The sequence below is a fragment of the Nicotiana tabacum genome, chromosome 3 (assembly GCF_000715075.1).
Source record: "Nicotiana tabacum cultivar K326 chromosome 3, ASM71507v2, whole genome shotgun sequence".
Lineage (NCBI taxonomy): Eukaryota > Viridiplantae > Streptophyta > Magnoliopsida > Solanales > Solanaceae > Nicotiana > Nicotiana tabacum.
The window spans coordinates 212577362-212599944 of NC_134082.1; the positions used below are offsets into that span (position 1 = coordinate 212577362).

General features: G+C 33.5%; 2 protein-coding genes across 2 annotated transcripts; both read left to right on the top strand.

Moving 5' to 3' along the window:
• The first annotated feature begins 5419 nt into the window (after positions 1 to 5419).
• Positions 5420 to 14677, top strand: LOC107786935 (uncharacterized). Its single transcript, XM_016608450.2, has 4 exons — positions 5420 to 5994; positions 6260 to 6587; positions 13384 to 13617; positions 14460 to 14677. The coding sequence occupies exons 1-4, from the start codon at positions 5435 to 5437 to the stop codon at positions 14481 to 14483; spliced, it is 1146 nt and encodes a 381-aa protein (XP_016463936.2). The 5' UTR covers positions 5420 to 5434; the 3' UTR covers positions 14484 to 14677.
• Positions 14678 to 20559: 5882 nt separating this feature from the next.
• LOC142179262 (uncharacterized) lies at positions 20560 to 21248 on the top strand. Its single transcript, XM_075248982.1, has 2 exons — positions 20560 to 20697; positions 20988 to 21248. The coding sequence occupies exons 1-2, from the start codon at positions 20560 to 20562 to the stop codon at positions 21246 to 21248; spliced, it is 399 nt and encodes a 132-aa protein (XP_075105083.1).
• Positions 21249 to 22583: the final 1335 nt, after the last annotated feature.

The window sequence follows — 22583 nt, forward strand, 5'->3', positions numbered from 1 at the left end:
TTTGGCCACAAAATTTTTAATTTTCACTTGAAGATGACTTTTAAAATTTTTAAAAAATTTGAAAAACTCCAACAAAATTATACTCATGTCCAAACACAACTCTAATTTTCAAATACCATTTTCACTTGAAATTTTTCCCCACTTTTTTTCCAGAATTTTACAATTCTTATGTACAGACGCTCACTAAATTATTTGCCGTAGTTTCTAATAATAGTTGTCTTAAATTATTTGTCATTTTAAAAGTTCAAGATAAAATTAATTATTTTTTTCTCATTTTACCCTTAGTAGTAATTGTTCTTGAATATGGAGATGACACATAAATAGAAAAAATATTCAATGAAGATAGATTATATCTTAAGACATTAATAAGGGTAAAATAGGCAAAAAAAAACTTCTAATTAGTGTTTCTTAAGGGTCGTGTACTCGAGAAATATGATAGATAATTTGAGACAGAGGGAGTAATTAAGGAATTGAAAAAATAACGCTATATAATTGCTCTCAAAATAATAGCCGATATATATATATATATATATATGAGACTTTTTCTTTCCTATACCATATATGAAACTTTATTACCAAAAATGTGCATAGTTTCATATTTACCCGCCATGTTCACAGTTATTCTACAAAATATATACCAATCATTAAATATCAATTATTAGGAGATGATTCCTTCCTAATTAGGCGCGCTACAAATCTGGAAGTAAATATTCTTCCAGATATTTTTCAGCATTGACAGCCATTAAAAAGTTTGAAAGCTTTGAATTCAAATTTGAATTTTCAAAAATCATTATTTGTTTGGACTGGGTGTTGTTGAAAATAATCGGGAATATAGTTTGGAGTTTATATCCTCAATTTTGAGGAGTTTTGGTGAAGATTAGACTTGGTTTTGACTAAATTTCAGATTGAAACTCGAAGAAGAAGAAGAAGAAGAAGAAGAAGAAGAAGAAGAAGAAGAAGAAGACATATTGCAAAAATTGTAGATTATTTGTATTCTGATTGTAGATGCTTTATTTTCTGTTTTCACAAATAAAAAATGGCTAAAATTTCTACAAATCTTCTGAAAAAATGTAATTATGTCAAAAATCACAATTATGCTACAATTGAATGAGAATTGGGAGATAAAAATTCAATGTACCCAGTTTGTAGATGTAACACCCCAAACATTGTTACAATATTTGCATTCTTGATTGAGCATTTTTTTTATAACGAGGAAATATTTTACTTTGCACTTCCTAAATATAGAATGGTCAATATATGAAAATTTCTTACTTTAGGTTGTGTTAATATTGGCAATGAAGTTCCATGGTGTTGCTATATGTAACACTTAATATTATTTTGTCGAGTTGTTAGTAAATATAGTATATAATTAAGTTTTGGGTTTCCAACATTTTGTATTTATCTAAGAATATTTAGTAGTCGGGGAACCATTTTATTTCATATCTGTCCATAAACTCCCTATTCTTCTACTCTTCAGAAACAAAGAAGAATAACTATCTACCTCTCTCTCTTTCTATCTCTATCTTTCTATCTCTATCTCTCTCTCTCTCCTCCGTAGGAACAAGAAGCTGAAGTTTCATAAAAAAAAAAAACCCATGGATTTCTACTAAATCAACGCATAAAATTCGTTTTTGGTGAAGATCAAGTTGCTCCTCTTGGTAAGTTTCTAAACTCGTTTTTATACTAGACACCTACTAGTATTTTCTACATATCTTTTTGTACTGAGCTCCGATTTAAGTGATCCAGGACTTTCTGGAAAGGTATTTCATAAATCTATAATTCTTATGAAGAAACCAAAATTTAGTTTTGTTGGTATTTACCTAAAAAAGGATCAGAAAGTACAGGGCAGGTGTTGTCCAGATTTTCAGTTTTAGAAATACTCCATGTACTGCTGTTAGTAATTTTAGCATAACTTTTTGTTCAAATTTGATATGGAGGTGATTCAAGATGTTCTGAAACGGTAAGACATAGATCTACAACTTTTGTAGAAAGTCTAGTTTGTCCGTGTAGATATTCAAAACTGAGTCACAACTCAGAACAGTGATACTGTCCAGAATTTCTGTTTCAAACGTTTTTGGGTAATTTTCACCAATATCATGTTTAGTTGACTTGTTAAATCACTGAACTTATTTACATATTTGATTGTGTATTTAAGGTATATAAACCCTTGAAAAAAATCAAAGGGGAAGTGTTTGAGGAAGTGGACTGATTTGGTTTGTTTACGGCGTAGACGATTCGAACGTCCCCAAGTTGTGATTGAACTGTTTTGTGGTAAAACACCAAGGTTTGTGTATAAACTTGTACTCTTTTTGCTTGCTGGAAATATGTTGAAATAACCTGATATTTTATTTTTCTTGTCTTCGAATTATATTGTTATATTCGTATTATATCAAGTCTTGTAAGAAATTTGCTAAATCGCCCATTCGTACGGATTGTTTGATCATTTTGCATTCTTGTTGGGACTTTGTCCTTCTTGTGGCAGTGACTTGGTCACTCACTTGGCATGCCTCTTGATTTAGATCTTTTGCCATCTTGACTTTGGATTTGTAGTTCGTCTTGAATTATGGAACTTGTCCGTGTTAAGTACGAACTAGGAAGCCATTTTTAATATGGTTCTTGATTCTCTTGTCTATTGGGTTTTGACCCTACTTGATTTGGGGCTTCGGTCCATCTTGATATTTGATTATGCTTAGTGTGATGGCATGACGTACATATTGGGCGAAAAATGGATATTTGGTATACTCTCTTAAATTGATAGTATACACTTTCTAGACTCTTGAACATTGTTATTGATATTTGGAAACACTTCAAAGTTTGATATTGATATGTTTGATATATTTGTTCACTTGTTTTAAATTATGTTAAATTGAGCTAACTATGACTGAAAAGGGGAAATTGGAGAATTTAATAACTCCAAGCCTAAAGTTTATACACCACTAAGATTTATGCTTAGCGATAGTTATTTTCTATCGTAGGAAATGTTCGGGATGAAATCTGAAGATGGTCAGGGTGAAGTAGTCTCTTTGAGAGAATTTATGGAGATCACATTTGCATATGCACCTTAGTTTGCATAGTTTTGGGACATGTACATGATATACATGATATACATGATATACAGGATATATATATGTCACACTTATGTTATTTGGAGCCTTGTTGGATTTTAAAGACCAAAATCTTGTAGCTTGAATTTGTAACCTATTTTATTGTATTAGGGTGTTTTAATAACTCAAGTCTTGTAATATGCTGAATTTACACTTTGTTTTGTAAATATGTAAAAAAGGAGAAAACTAGTTTCCTTTGTTTTTTTATATATACCTGATAGTTTGAAATGAACCTTTTTGCATGGGCCTACTTCCGCTACTAAAATTATTCTAAATATTTTTATTAATATCTCTTTTAATATTTTGTAAGTAGGAAATTAGATTTGTTTTCATAAGTAGTACCCTCTCAAAGGGGTTGCTACAGTAGATATTTTGTAGATAAATTGTAGATTATTTGTATTCTAATTGTAGATGCTTTGTTTTCTGTTTTCATGAATCAAAAATGACTAAAACTTCTATAAATCTTCTGCAAAAAACACAATTATGTCGAAAATCCCAATTAAACTACAATCGAATGGGAATTGGGATATTAAAATTCAATATACCCAATTTGTAGATATTTTGTAGATGAATTGTAGATTATTTGTATTCTGATTGTAGATGCATTGTTTTTTGTTTTCACAAATTCAAAATGACTAAAACTTCTACAAAATCTTCTGCAAATAAACGCAATTATGTCAAAAATACCAATTAAGCTACATTGAGAGTTGAGATATTAAAATTCAATGTACCCAGTTTGTAGATATTTTGTAGATAAATTGTAGATTATTTGTATTCTGATTGTAGATGCTTTGTTTTCTGTTTTCACAAATCAAAAAACGACTAAAACTTCTATAAATCTTATGCAAAAAATGCAATTATGTCAAAAATACCAATTAAGCTACAATTGAATGAGAAATTGTACTAATGTCGAAAATACCAATTAAGCTACAAGCTACAATCGAACCTCAATTCCATTATCATCTATTAGTGACGTAACTTGGGCAACGTTTGGAGTCCGGTTTATTGGACATGTGATGTTAGTCGATCCATTAATCCCGGTTTGAAGAAAAGTAGAATTCTCCAATATTACTTCAGTGCTACTGTGATAGACAGAAGAAGAGGACATAAGATGTTCCACAGATGATGACGTTTCACGTATTTGTTGAGCTAAAGAGGGTAGCCATTGATAGCGAAAGAAATCTCGAAATCGTAGGCTATTAACGTCATAGTGCAGCTGTTTTGCATGTTTTTGAACTTTTGTTCTCCAGTAATTCTTAACCTCGAAGCTAAAACGTGGGAGGGGTGAGATATGCGGTACCTTGAATTAAGAAGGGATATACGCTGCATTAATTGTACCCTTAAAATACATTATGGTATAGAATTGGTAATTTGGTATACTAAATGTAATTATATCAAACCTTAAACATTGAGGGTAATAAGGTTTCCTATATGATATAGGAATGTAAAAATTCATATATATATATATATACATACATTCTGTATATTATATACAAAAATTATACAAATTTATATAATTTTTTGGCTATAAAATTTAAATAATTTCTGGCGCGGGCTAAAAATGAAAAAGCCCTTAGGAATTGCAAAGGTTCGGGGTTTTGGACGATGTTATGGGCTTGAAACCTGAACTAATGCCCTCAGCTTGGGCTTTCCACATGGATTTCTAGAGGTTTGGGCTGGAAACCTGAACCAATGCCCACTGATTTTTAATTACTTCTTACCCTTTTCTCTTTTTAAGGAAGGATTAATCTAAATAGTTGCTCACTGATCCGCTTAAATTAAATAAGCAGTATTATGTAAAACCAATGTGTAATATGTATATAATCCTGAATAATTCATGTATAACTATGTATTATCAACTAGAATTAAAAAGGAGTCCGACCGACTATTTGTATAAAGATCACAATCTAATTTTAGAGTTCCGCAACCATTGAGCATTTGAGTTAGGTGTGATATTAAAATCAAACACGGGGAATAGTCTTACGCTCTTACCAGACTCCGTTACACGGAAATTTTATTTTGTGTCTCATACAACTGACACTAGTTGTATGAGGCAATTTTTTTGTCTCACAGTTTTGTGGACTCAGATTTCTGTGTACCCAGAAGTGTAAGATTGAGGTCCACAAATTTATAAGACAAAAAAAAAACCGTACAACTAGTGTAAGTTGTACGAGACCACAAAATAAAACTTTTGGAGTTACTCCCATCATTTACACTTTGCACGAAAATATCTAAGGCACCAGCAACGTAATCCAGATAACAACACAATCTCCATTCTCCTCCAATAACCAACCTCCACGTGTCAAAAAGCGCAGCTAGATCAGCACACCATGATATCGACACTAACTTTTCTGTGCTCTGTTCAATCACCAAAAGCATCATCAAAGATTCAAGTCTTCCCCACAAAAGACTACACTTTTTCTCAACTTTTCCTTTCTCTTTTGTCACTTATTTTATTGAGCCGCTGTGTAAAATCCAAGAAGGACAAGCGAAGAGATCTGAGTATGTCCATGGGCAAGAAAAATCGTAAATCCAAAACCAAAAGCAAGCGGAGAAAACCCAAGTTTTTAAGTCTTAGTCTTCAGCTTTCTGATAAAAAATTTCAACCGTCAGATCATGTGCCGGTAACGTCCACCGCTAGCACTCATGATCATCAGAATTCTCAACAGCTCAATCTCTTTCCTCTGCACCCAGAAAATTTAGTCGATGACAAAGACAGTTGCCACGATGAGAACGTGGCCCTGTTTTTCTCCGGCGCTGAAAACAGCGCCACTACTCTTACCGAACTTCTCACTTCTTCTAAGGATGAAATTGATAGCAACCAAAGTGGTCCAAATTACATGACGGTTTCATCATCGGAAGAAAGACTAAAGTATGCCGACACTTACAGGTAAAGGTAACAAATAGACGAGTTGAGTTAAACTTGGATTTGGATGAGTCTAATCAGGGGCGAAGCCACCTTTTGCTAAGAATGGTCAATTGATCACTCTTCGTCGAAATATAATATTTTAGATGTATATAATATGTATTGAACACCCTTTGTTACGAGATTTTTTTTTACTTCTTTCAAACTGGGAACACCCTTGAGAAATTTGGCCACCGAGTCTAGGGATTGTCATGATCTGTACCGTCTAAAGTTTGAGTATGTCTTACAGGGGAAAGCAAGGTGAGCTAGTACGGACAGCTCTGAGGAACAAAGAGAGGGAAAACAAGGAAGAAGAGAAGTGGGTTGTTTACTCCGACGTTGTTGATCTTGACCAACATAGTGAGACAACGAGGAAGGAGGAGGAAGTAAGCAGTTGTTCAATTGATCGTCCGAGGAAGAGAAATCAACAGCAGCAGTTGTCACTAAAGCTTGATTATGAGGAAATATTGAATGCTTGGTCAGATAAGGGTTCGCTTTACCTTCAGGCAGAATCGTCGCAGATCGTTCCTGATATCAATGGCGATTTTCTCAATTACGAAACGTCATTTTCATCCCACGTGAGATTCTCTAACCTTATTTTAAACAATTAAGGTTATGATTAAGACTTGCTAAATCACGGTTAGTTGTCGCTTGTTACTTTGTTTAATGTTTAAATTAGGACGAAAATGACGATTGGTAATAGGAAAAGTTTTAGATTGAAAAAGTAGCTGAAGCAACTTTAATTTTGCAAAAAGAGATTAAACAAATAGCTGAAATTTTGGTCAACGGTAAAAGATCAGATAAGATAGGGCATTCCCTCGAGGCAGTTTCAGCTTTAGATAGGAGTTTCGCTTTCTTCTGCCGTCTGAGACTGCCTACACACTGTAATTTTCTTTTTCCACTCTTTTACTGCTGTAGTTTTCTTTGGCCAAAAAAAAAAAAGTAACCCGGGGCACATAGCAAGCTCCCGTTATATGCGGGGTCCGAAAAAAATCAGACCACAAGGATTTATTATACGTAATTTTACTCTTTTCACGGCTTGAACCCATAACCTTCTGGTCACATGGCAACAATCTTACTAGTTACGTCAAAGCTCCCTTGTGATTTTAGTTGGGTGAAAATATTTCATTTTTTTTAAAAAAATACTTTGTTGTTGGCATCAAGTAGAGTACTAATTGAGGCAAAACAGCCATAAGGAGTCCTCTAGAGCTGTAAATCCCAAATATAACAATGGTAAATTTTTGGTGAAGTGGTGGATTGATGCATTTTAATGTTGAAACAGCGTCTAGTACTGAGCAATTGATTGGCCTGTGTTCCGGGGCCCCTTTGAAATTCGCTTTTACTGAATTAGCTGAAGCTTTTTGTGTCCTTATTCGTTTGCATGCTGTAGATAGGGCTGTATTTTGTCCCGGGCCCGGGCCTTAGTGGGCCTAACGGGCCGGGCCTCGCGGTCCCGGGCTTCGTGGTCCCGGGCTCTGGCGGTCCCGGGCCTGGCGGTCCCGGTCTTCGTGGGCCTAATGGGTGGAACCGGCCCGTGACGGGCCTAAGCCCACATGGTCCTGTGCTTAACGGGCCGGGCTCGTGGGCTTCGCGGGCCTAGCGGGTTTTTTTTTTTTTTTTTAAAGACAATTTCTTGTAGTATCATGGCTATATTAATATGTAGTATATATGTATATCTAATTATTAAAGTGCTTGACGAAAAAGAAAATAACAAAACAATAGTAAAACACTAAATTGTCATGCATAAATATCACTTCTTGATATTATATTGTATCTTATGTATATATATTCTCTTATATATTTTCTTTTAGTATATATATTGTATCTTATGTATATATTGTAGCTTATAAATATATTTTCTTGTAGTATATATATTGTATATTATGTATATATTGTAGCATAATATATTTTCTTGTAGTATATTATATTGTATCTTATGTATATATATTCTCTTATATATTTTCTTGTAGTATATATATTGTATATTATGTATATATTGTAGCATAATATATTTTCTTGTAGTATATATATTGTATCTTATGTATATATATTCTCTTATATATTTTCTTGTAGTATATATATTGTATATTATGTATATATTGTAGCTTATAAATATATTTTCTTGTAGTATATATATTGTATATTATGTATATATTGTAGCATAATATATTTGCTTGTAGTATATTATATTGTATCTTATGTATATATATTCTCTTATATATTTGCTTGTAGTATATTATATTGTATCTTATGTATATATATTCTCTTATATATTTTCTTGTAGTATATATATTGTATCTTATGTATATATTGTAGCTTATAAATATATTTTCTTGTAGTATATATATTGTATATTATGTATATATTGTAGCATAATATATTTTCTTGTAGTATATTATATTGTATCTTATGTATATATATTCTCTTATATATTTTCTTGTAGTATATATATTGTATATTATGTATATATTGTAGCATAATATATTTTCTTGTAGTATATTATATTGTATCTTATGTATATATATTCTCTTATATATTTTCTTGTAGTATATATATTGTATCTTATGTATATATTGTATCTTATAAATATATTTTCTTGTAGTATATATATTGTATATTATGTATATATTGTAGCATATAAATAATTCTAAGTATAGACAAAGAAATATTGCGAAAAGAAGCTCATGGGTAGAAGCAATAAATTTTATTACCAAAAAATGACATATCTTTCTTAGTCATCCTTCCCCCAATGGAATGAGCACAACAAGGTACTAATACCACCATTAGAAGGAAAAAACTAAGGAAGATGTGCCAAAATACAAGTTACATATTATTCTATGTATTATCTCTAACAAATCTCATAAATCCTTCAAGGTTCGGAGGAGGTTGCGTTGGTGGTGGTGGAAAAGAAGCTTGTTCATCACCACTTCCGGGCGAAGCCGAATCCTCCGTAAGTTCCGCTATCATTTCTTCATAAGCTTCATCTATCGCCGGTTGTGCTTCTGCAATTCCAAAGTTTCTTCTTTCCGAGCGGATCCAATCTCTAAACAATACTGATTTTTCCAAGCTATCCCTCATAGACGCTCTATGATCACCTATTTGCAGTCTTGCTTGACTGAAAGCGCTCTCTGATGCAACAGTTGAAGCTTGAATTGATAAAATATCCCGAGCCATCCTTGCAAGAACAGGAAAATGTTTTTCCCTTGCCTTCCACCATTCCAAAAGATCAAAAGAGCCGTCTGGATTCTCCTTTTCAAGTCCCTGAGACAAATAAACTTGAAGCTCATTTAGATGTGAAGTTTCATCATAATTTTCACCTTGAGACCCCCTGAACTCCGTCCAAGATTTAAGAGCTTTTAAGCCCGCAACTCTTTTAGAGGATTGTGAGCTAGACGAAGTAGGGGTTGGAATAGTTGGCCTAGCATGCTCTAAGGCAAGTTGATAAGCATTATAAACTGTTTGAGCGTTAATCTTAATTGAAGCTTTTGCATCTGCAAGTGTCGCAATTTCCTCATTTGAAAGATCTAAAGCCTTATAAATATTTGAATACCAAAAATGAGGACCTCCCAATTTCATTGTAGGATTTAGCATTGCAGCAAGACCATAAATAGGAGGGATAGGAAAAAAATATTTTTTAAACTTTTGTTTCATTTCATTTATAGCAAGTTCATAAATATCCCCACCCTCACTAAATTCAACAAACAAATCAGATAGTGCTGCAATATAAACTAAACAGTTTGAAATAGTAGGATAATATTGCCCAGAAAATGCATTTGTTGCAATTTGAAAATGTTCTAAAAAATCTAAAAGAATTTTAACATTAGTCCAATCTTGAGTGGTAAGCATTTCATCATCATCTTCACCACCTACCCGAGAATTAAACGTTGCATTAATTGGGTTTCTATATTCATATGCTACTACTAAACTTTCGTACATACAATTCCATCTAGTCGGGCAAGGTTTAGGAACCTTTCTTTCTCTAAGGCCATATTCATCACATTTTTTAAAATACTCTCTAAGTCTACTTCTACGGTTTGAATAAAAAAGCCAATTAAGAGCCATTCTAACCTTTTCAATTTCTATGTTTAATATTCGCATACCATCACCGACAATTAAATGATAAATATGACAAATACATCTAACATGGAAAATATTAGTAAATGCAGGATTTAGTGTTGTTGTAAGCATGCCTATAGCACTGGTGTTACTAGAAGCATTATCCATTGAAATTGCCATTATTTTATCGCTAAAGCAAAAATATCTACAAATATCTGCAACAGTGTTAGCTATAAATTTACCTGTGTGACGCGAATTAATTATTCTATATGCAATTATGCGTTTTTGCATTATCCATTCTTCATCTATCCAATGACTTGTAACAGTTAGGTAATCACAATCATTACCACTTCTACCAATATCAGTAGTAATAGAAATCCGATTAGGTATATGAGTAAATAAATAACGCAAATATTGTTCATATTCATGTTTGAATTTATAAATATCACTCTTAACTGTTGCGCGAGGCCAACCTTTATAAGTAGGATTAAACACTCTTCTAATATAATGAACCCAATTGAATTCCAAACTAATGATGTTTCTAAGCGTTTAGCAGGTTCTCTATTAAAAGTAGGAGTTTCTACAGGTGGGTCGACCGGTGCATCACTTGGGTTATTAAGAGGACTAGTAGGTGTATCATCTAAATCCGGTGCTTGAGTTTCATCATCATCCTCATTTTCCTCATTATTTTCTAAGATGGTTTCATTAGGATAAAGAGCATTCATAATTTCATCATCTAATCTATCACCTGGTGCAACATTATGATAAAATTCACTATCGGTAAATTGAAAACAAGGGTGATCACTATCAAGAATTACGGAAGGAGGAGGACGTCTAGGTTGGCGACTACTTTCAACTTGCTTATCTTTTCTAGGTCGGGGAGCCGGGGGAAGGGTAGTTGGTTGGCCACTACTTTCACCGGTTTTATCTTTTCCTTTACCAAACATTTTTTTCAAAGTAAATGCCATATTAATTATAATTATGCAAACTAAACCACACAAAAATATATTATAAAAACGTAAGAGTTGAAACGAGTTTACCGGATTGCCGAACAACTTCTTGAAAATTGAAAATCGTTGAACACTTGAAAACTTCAATTCAACAACTTCACAATTTTTCACGAAATTTCAACAATAAATTAAGTAATTGTAGTAGAGAGATTGAGAGAGATTGAGAGATATTGAGAGATATTGATGAATTGGTGAATAAAAATGAAAGAATGAGGGGGTATTTATAGTTGAGAAATGGGGAAAAGTGTAATTATATAAAGTTTGGGGTTAAAATAAAGTTTGGGGGCCAAATGGCCATTTTTTTAACTTAAAAACGGTCATATTTTCAGCCCAAACGGCTAGATTTTAAATATGGCCGTTTGATTTTTTTTTTTTTTTTTTTTTTTTTTTTAAAATAGCCGTTGGGCCCGCCAGGCCCGCCAGGACCGGCCCAGGCCCGCCTGCCGGTCCCGGGCCAAACGGTCCCGGGCTCGTGGGCTCAACCATGGAGACCAGCCCGTGACGGGCTCAGAGGCCCACCAAGACCGGCCCACCCAGGACCGGCCCACCAGGCCCACCAGGCCCGTTAGGACCGCGGGCCCGGTCCGGTCCGGTTCAGGCCCGGCCCACCGAGCAGCATTAGCTGTGAGCGGCAAAACAGCATCAGCGTCACCACTGTTTTATTATTAACAAAAAAGACATAACAATGATAAATTAATCAAACGTTTTCGTCTATATAAAAAAATCCCTCTATCCACTGAGTATTTATTACCTATCATTAGAGGCGCCTCATTTAGGATTTCTAGAACATGGATACACTACTAAAAAGGAGAGGGAAAAAGTGCTAAGTGAGAATTGATCCTTATTTCTTTGATTAAATAATTAAGTATTGAACCAAGTGCAACATTCAACCTTTATGGAACATGGGTGTCAATACATAATACTGGACCAATTCTGAAAAATATGTACATAAAATACCTAGTTTGGCGAAGGAATCATGAGTTCACATGCCCTGAAATATGGGCTATAGATCCGCCCTTGCCTACCACCAACTTCGGTATCGGATAACCTAAAGCTTAAACAATCGGAATAGATCACCTAGTATTTTTGTGTCAACTGAAATTTACACCTAAGAGATCTCATGGTTCTCCTTCTACTTTCATCGGCAACACTATGATTGTCTTTTCGGAGGACGACAATTCATTTTATTAGTATATTATATTATAGTTCACATTCGCATTACTTTATGTTTGTAACTCTCTTTTAAGAGGAGGATAAATTAATATGAATGTGAATTATAATATTCGAATAAAAAAATGCATGAAAGTATGAATGTCATTAAATTATTCTCTTGAGATGGAGAAGTGTCATTAAATTATAAGTTGATTATAGTCTGGTGTGTGGTTAATTATACTAAAATATAGGACATACAGACTTCAATTTAATTTATGTTTGATTCTTGTGATTAACTTTTGTTTTCGACATTAGCTAGCTAGCTTTGGACGTGTTCGTCGTTATTCTAGCACTTTGAGGTATTATATTATGTTAGCCTTATTCTAGCACCAAATGTTCTATTATATGTATGCGTGTGTGTGTTCAACATCAAGCGTTTGGTGGTATCTCTTTTCCTCGAGTTCATTTCTACAATTTTTACTCTTAAATTTATGGTTTACGTTAAAATTACTAAGATTCTGATGAACTGAGTGTTACGACGCTATATCCACCTCTACTGTGTAAGATAGTTTGTTATTGGCAAGTTGGAAGTTGGATTCTTCCCACATCGGAAGAAAGAAGTTCCGTGCCTGTCATGTGAAACACTCCCGGGACCGACCTTACTCGTACCGTGCCTGTTAGCCTCGGAACTGATCATTATGAAATAGCACATAACAGGCACGAGATTGTCTTAACAAGCACGAGACTGACTCAACAGGCACGAGATTGTTTCAACAGGCACGAGATTGTCTCAACAGGCACGAGATTAACTCAACAGGCACGAGATCCTAGAGTTAATTATTTATTTGAATTTTAAATTCAAAATTCGAATAAATAGTCGTGTCTGTTTGTGAAACAAGACATCTTTTCTGAAAGGGTCTATTGTTTGCCTATAAATACACAAGAATTCCAACGAAGTGGAAATAAAAAATCACAAGTGTTACTACAGGCTTTGTTGTATCCTGAAGAGAATCGTTTTGTATTTTCCCTAAATTAGTATACAGACGATAACTCTTTAAGAACAGTCGATTTTCACGCCTCAAAGCCAATTTTGTTTATTATTTTTCTAACATACTGATGGGGCATATTGTTTTCATTCTTGGTGTGAATTGTGTAGGGGCTAATGGGTGGGTGGGATAGCAGTACAGTTCTATATAGAGTGCCAGAATTTATGGCAAGTGAACAAAGTGGAGGCAGAACCACAGAAAGTTTACAAGAGGATGAGTTGAAGGTAGGACGAAGAGAAGCCAGTGTATTAAGGTACAAAGAAAAGAGACAGAACAGACTCTTCTCTAAAAAAATTCGTTATCAAGTTCGGAAGCTCAACGCTGAAAAGCGCCCTCGCGTTAAGGTACTGTACTTATTTACTCCTTATGCCATGAAAAAAATGTCCTAATTATTCGTTTGAAATTAATGCATAAATAATACATAATTGGTAATAGGTAAAGGATAAAGGTTCAAATTTGTCCATGCACTATATGAAATTATTCAATTTTGTGTTCCGTTAAACTTTTGGTCCATTCATGACTTGCAGTTAGCAAATTGTCTAGTATTCGCCCATTGCCATTAACGTAGCTATAGTATGGAGTGTTCACATGTCCAAGTTATCTGAGAAAAAGGTCTAATTTTATCCCTTAACTTCAGATTACTATCGGATTGGATATCAAAAGTTGCTATTGGCAGGGTAAAATTAGACTCTTGTGGTCCGGTCCTTCCTTGGACCCCGCGTATACAGGGGCGGATTTATAGGTGTAATGATGAGGCACGTGAACACATGGTCTCTTCGTAAAACTTGATATTTTATCTACATATTTTCAAAAACTGGTATAATGTTAACTGTTGGCACCCATGCTACAAAAAGATTGTATGGTGCATTTGGTTGAAGGTTAAGCTATTTACCAAGAGGTATAGGAATCAATTACCACTCAATACATTTTTTTTCTCCTTTTTTTTAGTGGTGCACTCATATACTAGAAATCCTAAATCCGCCTCTACGCGCATAGCAAGAGCTTAGTGCACTGGGCTGCTATATAAAATTAGACCAAAAGTTTAACATAGGGCAAGTTGTTCATTTTTGAATAGTACATGAGCAAACTTGACACTTTTCCCCTATGTAATTGTGAATATCATGGTCATGACATCAGATCATATTCTAATGTTGCCTTTTAACTTTTCTGCGTTTCATATTTGCAGGGAAGATTTGTTAAGAGGGATTGAAGCGTGTTTTGCCTGATTGTGGAGTTAATATGTTATGAATGGAAAACGGGATGATTTGTAGTCTGGATATTGTAAATGAACTCTTAAAAAGAGAAGCATGCCCAAAAGCAACTCTTATCAATCAATGAATAAAATTGTAATTCGGGGCATATAAATGAGCAAATGCAGATATGTAAGTTCATTTTGTTCAGATATTAATTACTGTTAACTTTCCCAAACGTTCAAATAGAGTCTTGGTTCCAAGTATAGAGAGAAAAGAAGACCACTAAATCAATTGTCTCATCTCTGAAAACTGAGTGAGGAGAATTTGTCAAACCTGTGATCACTACTAGAAATTTGGCCTAAATCGATCACTGTTGACTGAACTGGTTGGTCATTACATTAATTATTTTTTTTATGAAACCGATCAACTTTAGTCGGTCTTTTTTTAGCGGGAAATTATTTTTGTGTCACGCAAAATTTATTTTTTATTTAAAATAAATTTAAATTAATATTCGAAAACCAGATGGAAATCGGTCGGTTTTTTATGTTGGTCAATTTAAAAAACCAACCGATTTCGGTCGGTAATTTTATTTTTTAATAAAACCGTCCGACATCAGTCCAATGAAAATGCAATTAAAACAAAATAAACCAATGATCTAGTGGTAGAATAGTATCATGTCATAGTACAAACCTCGATTCGATTCTCAAATGGTGCATTTTTTAATTACATAATTAAAAAAACCGACCAATTCGGTCGGTTTTTTCGATAATTTTTTCTTTTTGGAATTTAATTGATCGACCGAAGTCGATTGAAAATACAGACTGAAGTCGGACGGTTGGCTCTACCGACCATGTGATTACCGACCGCCTCGAATCGATTGATTTTCGGTCAATTTTTGTCTATTACCAATCAATATCAGTCAATTTTTTCAATCGATTTGCCCCTTTTTAGTAGTGAACCAAGCTGCTGATCACTCTGGTCACTCATATCAAAGTAAAAGAGCCAAAAGCCCTTGATCGTGTTGTCGCTAACACTAAAATTAATAGATGTAAAGATAAATCAAGTGAAAATGGTGCGCTCGTTGTGACAATTTCTAAAGAAGAGGTGAAAAACTCTTTCTCCAAAATAACCGAGATTGAAAAAAAGAGAGACTTATAGGGTATATTTGGTAGGAAGGAAAATATTTTCCACGAAAATAAAGTCTTTTAAGTTGTAACACTCAATTAATAAGTGCTCTGTAAATTGTGTTTATACTTCGTAACGTTGTACACTGTGAATGCCGTTTCATATTTTCTCTATAAGTTTTCTTTTGATTAGTAAGTGAACCTTGGCTTATCCATGCTTTCTAATTAGTTCTTTACGGAAAATAAAAATATATATAGAATATGTCTAATAGTAAAAATAATGAATTCACAATCTTAAGAGGAACCGTTTTAATTTCTCTCTATGTATACGATCAACTTGGTATTTGAATCCATTCGATTTCGGATAATTTGCAAAAATATACAACCAAACACAATACATCGCATTAACGTAATCATATTTTGCAGCGTACACTGCATAGTCTATGTTATTTTTGCAATAATATTTATACATTTTTATACATTGTTATATAATATTTACACGCCAATATAAGCATGTATCTATGACTTTGTATAAAAGCGTAAAATAATGTATAAACATGTATCAATCTTGTATAAGATATATAAAGATGGCTCAAGCTTAAGCTTTCATCATGCCAAAAGCAACGGATATTTATATGACAAAAACAAAAACATTATTTCAATAGAAAATCGCTAGTCCCTTCGGGGACATCCAATAAAGAAAATAAGGAGATTACTAGAATGCTACATTAGTTTTTCTCAAAAAAGAAATTCTACTAAAAGATTCAAGAAAGTAAAATAAATTAGTTGATTAATCACAAAAACACAAAGAAAAAAATGTCACCGTTCTTGAAATATATACCGTCAGAAAACTAAGAACATTTTGGCTTCGGGGAAGTATGACTCTTCGGTGTTTCATTTACGCGAGCAATTCCAAGATTGTCATTACTCGAGGAGGTCAGGCTGTTTGAGTGCCATGAAACACCAACTACTCTCTTTGAAGGTCTTCGCCGCCACTACCTAAATCTAGTGGGGAGTTTTAGGGATGGCAATACGGCAAGTCAAAAGCAGGGTAGGGCATGGAAGGGGTTAAATGGGGCAGGGCAGGTTGAAGATTTAGCGAGGCAGGGCGGAGCAGGGCTCAATTTTTTTTATAGCAGAGCGGGGGCAGGGCAGGTTGGAGATAAGCTAATTAGTTTTATGTTTACGGTTTCATTATCACTGCCCATAAGAAATACTATAAAAAACTTCTGCAAATGAAGAAATGGGGAAGAAACAAAGTGCTTGGGCCCCACTACCAATATAAGACCCATGTCGTTGGATTTTTTTAACCCAATTTCAATTTACTGTATTTGTAGAAAATATTGGGTCCACCCATAAGGGGTGCTCTAAAGTCCAATAAGGTTATTAGTTGATCCTAATATTTCTTATATAAGTATACTTAGTGTGTACACCAAAAAGGACATTGAGCAGTATTTTTTTTCCCATGCTCTCTCTATCTCACAATCAAACTGGGGTTTAGACTCTGAGCAGTATTTTTCCCATGCTCTCTCTATCTCACAATCAAACTGGGGTTTAGATTATGAAATTGGGGGTTGCTCCAATACACCATGACAACCACCGCCGACCAGTAATTCTAGCCACGGTTCAGTCCGTTTTCGCTTCCGCTTTACGAAGAACAAGTAAGTTCTCATTTTACGATTTACGCGCTATCTAATATGTTTAGATTATTGTGTGTTTCTTCATTGATATCAGAGCCACAGGATTTTCCGGTCCAAAAAATTAATAGAATAATTCTAATTCTTTTCTACGTGAATCTGGAACTATGTGTTTATTTATTTTGAATTTTCTGTGCAATTGGAAGTGGTTAATCCATTCAACTTTCGAATGATATTTTTTTATCAATTCAAATAGAAATCAGTTTCTAGAATTGAAGAAAATATATACGTAAGTTGAATTTAGATCTATGAATATTTTATTAATATTCTGTATGTAATTGACAACAATTTTCGATATTGATTTGGAACAAAGTTTTGAATCAATGTTTGTTCAAGCATAATCTGATAGTTTTTTTTTAAATCAATTTTTCGAAATTGATCCAAAAAAAATGGAGCTAGGTGCTCCGACAATGGTGGCCAGCAGCGACTATGAAGGGGAGAAAAAGAAGAATAGACCAAGATTCTCTCTCCCAAAATAGAAGCAGAGGCTTCAATTTTGTTTGGCCACTGCCAAGAAAAAGAGAGTTAAGATTTGGAGCTTTGTGTCCCATGGTTGACGGCCTTAAGGACTTAAAGGAAGAAGATGATAAAACTAGATTTTATTTCTTTTTTCAAGTCAAAACAAATAGTTAGAATACTTTATGTTATTAATAAAATTAAAAAAATTAAAAAAAGATGAAAATTCATGGAGCTTGGTCCTCTAGATCTTTGCGGCTGTTGATGCTAAAAGGAGATAAGGGCTTCTTTTCTTATAAGCCTTTCATAATAAAGGAGATAAGGCTTAATTCCTTATCTCTGAAGTTGACAGCAACATTATTGGGTTAAAGACCCATCTCAAAATGGCTTAAGTTTTTTGAGTTTCTTCTATGTTCTAAAATGGGAAATTTTCGTTCCTGCATCATATAGGAAATTATATTACCAAATATGTTCATAGTTTGCATATTACTCGTCATGCTAATAGTATTTCTATAAAATATAAACAATTCATTAAATAAAGAATCATTGTAGTTGTAAGTTTCCTTATTTAGGCGTGCTAATATTGGGGAATTAAATATTCGTTCAGATATTTTACAATGCAAATCACGCATTAATAATTATCGGTTGTTTCGAATCAAAATTTAGCGACTCGATTTTTGCGATACACTGTGTTCAACATTTTTTCTGGTCTCACAAATCAAAAACGACTAAATCTTCTACAACAAACACAATTATGTCCAAAATCCCAATTATGTCCAAAATCCCAATTATGCTACAACTGAATGGGAATTGAGATAACTATGGGAGATTTAGAGAATTTCAGGTCGATGGCATTGTAGTCGATGAGGATGCGAGTTATAGTCTATTGATTCTACTATCACAACAATTAATGATCGATACATCCGAAAAAATTATAGAAATCAAATACATTGTCAACAAGCATTGTCCTCCAATGGAAACTAGGAACGATATGGGTGTTCGTGTATACATGTAAACGAAAAAGGAAAACCAAAACTTAGGATCATATCCGCTATGTATAACTGTTCGCGATTTCAATATGGAATTGAGTATCACCAATGAGAACACAGTTGCAGGTTTGTGCTGTTACATTTTCTATCAAATTCTGGTTGTATATCAATGTTCTACACTTTATCTACATTTTATCTACAAATAAACTACATATCAGAGTAAATATATATATCAGTATGGATTTTCACAATATCTACAAAATTGCTACATTTATTCTACAATAAAACTACACATCATTTGAAAAATAAATATGAAATACAGAATTTTAATGTTTTGACAAATTATCTACAAAATTTCTACAAACTTTTCATAACAGTATTTATCTTTATTTTCATGCAGGTTCTTCTGGAACACTAAAGTTACTTGATATGCCAACATCTCCCATTATAGAGGAATATGAAAGTATAATAATAACATATAGTACACCAAGTTTTATTGAAATAGGACAAGTATACCAAGACAAGCAAACAATTGCAACTGCAATGGAGCACTATTCTGTCATGCACAAGTTTCAACTCAGGGTTAAAAGATCTAGTGCTAGAAAGTATGAACATATGAATGGTCAAAGATCATTATTTTTTTAATTTTGTAGTTTATTTGTAATTTCTTACTTCTTCAGTTTTTCCTTGTGATAATGTTTATCAGTATGGTAGATGAATTGTAGTTATGTTGTATATAAATTGTATAATGTGATCGTTTAAGCTAAAAGAGTCTTTTTTTTTAAATCTACATTTTAAACTAGTGTTTAAATTGTGTTTATTTTGTAGCTACTGGCTGCTATGTGTTGGTGAAAACTGTACATGGCACTTCAAGACAACTAGCATAAATGATTCTGCAATGTTCAAGGTCAGAAATTTCAACAGCCGGCACACATGCTCTTTAATGGACAATACATTCATACAACGCAAACCTACTGCTATGGTAGTTGGTAGCATGGTTATTCCAAAATATTCTAATCCTAAGACAATTTACACACCAAAAGACATACAAACTGACATGTTGTCTGAACACGGCGTGAATCTAACCTACATGCAAGCTTGGAGAGCAAAGGAAAATGCTTTACAGTTTTTGAGAGGTCATCCTGCTGACTCCTACAACAAATTGCCTAGTTATTTGTATATTCTGGAGAAGACTTATCTGGGGTCTATAGTTAAATTGAAGAAGACAGATGATGACTGCTTCTTGTATGTATTTGCTGCGATTTGTACGTCGATCAGCGGTTGGGAATATTGTAGTCCAATTGTAGTAGTTGATAGGGCCTTCTTAAAGTCAACATGTAGGGAAATAATGCTAACAGCTAGTACAATGGATGCAACAGATATTGAAGTTTTATTGTAAAAATATTATAGCTTGTCTGATTTTTGTAGTACTTGTAGATATATTGTAGAAAAGTTGTAGTTTGTATGTGTATGTCTTCTTCTGCATTTTTTCTACAGCCAATTAATTGTTTTTTGCCTCATAATGTAGGTACCATATTACCATTAGCATATGTTGTTGTTGATTTAGAAAATAACGCATCATGGAAGTGATTTTTTGAGCAATTCAAACATGCATATGGTGAAAAACCAAATATGTGTGTTGTTTCGGATCGAAATGAGAGTATCTCGAAGGCAACATCTATTGTTTATCCCGACATGCCACATTATTCTTGCATGTGGCATATTTGGACAAATATAAGGGCAAAGTTCAAGAAGGGACATCTAAAGTTAAGCAAATTGTACTTTGCCACGGCACGATCATACACGCTTGATGAATTTAATGAAAGGATGTCAAAGATTGAAGAGATTGACCCGCGTGTTAAAGCATACTTATACGATATTGGCTATCATAGATGGTCTCGAGTATATGCTAAGGTGAACAGAACTTGGACTAAGACATCAAACATTGCAGAGCCGTTGAATGATGTAACAAAATATACAAGAGAGCTGCCGATAGTAGAACTATTATAATATATGAGAACTCTTCTTGAACGTTAGACAAAGGAAAAGTTATTGAAAGCAAAGGGTACATTCACGTACCTTGGGTTTAAATTCAACAAAGAGTTGGATGACAATAGAATATTGTTGCACAAGCTTAGAGTAAGATCTGATCATTTATTGCATCAAATTAATTTATACAGGACAATGTAGATAATTTGTAGAGATTTTATATTTAACCGTATATGAATTGCTTTTTTTTTGTAATGTAATTGTAGGTGAGGGCTTCAACAGACTATATCCATACAATACTAGATAGTGTGAGGCGCTATATTGTTTGTCTTGAAAAGAAGAGATGTAGTTGTAGGCAATTCCAGCTTGATGAACTTCCTTGTCCACATGCTTTGGCTGCTTTAAGACACAGGGATGAGTCTTTTGAACAATATTATTCTCCTTATTACACAAGGGAGAACCTCTTGCGTACTTATGAAATACCAGTAAATCCCTTGCCTGATGAAAGTAAATGGAATGTGCCATAACATATATCTGAAGAAGTAGTAAATCCACCTACAAGAGGGAAAAGGCAGCGAGGAAGACCTCAAAAAGAAAGATACAAAATATATGATGAAATAAATTCAAAGAAGTACAAGGTTTCATGTGGCAACTGCGGAGAAGAAGGGCATAACAAACGATCTTGCAAAAATGCACCCAAAAAGAAATAAAATTTTATGTAGTTAACAGAATATTTCATAAAAATTGTTGTTGAGTTCAGGATAACAGAATTTGATGTGTAATTGTTAAGGTTTTTTAAGATCATAATGTATAGGATTTTTCTGTATTGAGATAATACTTTCATAGAGTGATTTGTTTATGAATGGTTTCTATATATGTAATCTACCACTTTTTTACTATCTCTAGCATCCTTTACATAGTTGTTAATGTTTTGTGCAATTTATCTACAATACAACAACAAAAAAATTACATTAACTGAAGTTTACAGAGTAACTACATTATAAATCAGTAGGAAAAAAGTTATATACTAAAATATTGTAGATCAAGTACTATTTACATTCAACAAATGAATATAAAAGCAACAAAACACATTGTTAAATATTTTCTAAAATTATCTACAAAGTCAACTGCAAAAAAAACTATAATAGCTGAAGCTGACATAATAACTAGATTATGATTCAGCTAGAAAGAAGTTATATGCTAAAATAATGTATATCAGGTATTGTTTACATTCAACAAATTGAATGTAAAAGCAACAAAATATTTAGTTACTGATTTTTACACTTTATCTATAGGAAAACAACAAAATAACTACATATTTTTGTGTTGACAGAATAACTGTATAAAAATTCAGTTGAAAAGGATTTATATGCTAAAATAATGAAGATCAAGTAATGTAAACATTCAACAAATGAATATAAAACCAACAGAATATTTTCATTTGAACTACACTGGATAAGAAAAAAAAAGGCTACTATAATTGTAGCGCAAGTCTGCTACAATTAAAACACAACAATATTGTTCAAAAACTTGTCTACCATCTTTCTTCTAAACTAGCATCAACTAAACAATTGTACTGCATGTTCCATACAAAACATTACAACTACTTCTTCATCCTCTAGACTCGTGTTTTCTCATTCAAAGCTGGTGCATCTTTTCTAATTGCCAATTTGCATGTTACCTCACTTTCACTAATTGCCCCATGCTCTTGCTTCTTTCTAGCATAGTCCCAAAGTAGCGCTCAATAGCGTCTACGATATTGGTCAACATCAGAAAGGTCTTCTGCCGGAATTGATAACTCTCCAAGACTAACATACTCTGCAAAGGCAACAACAAATACACCACAATCGCTGCAAAGATTA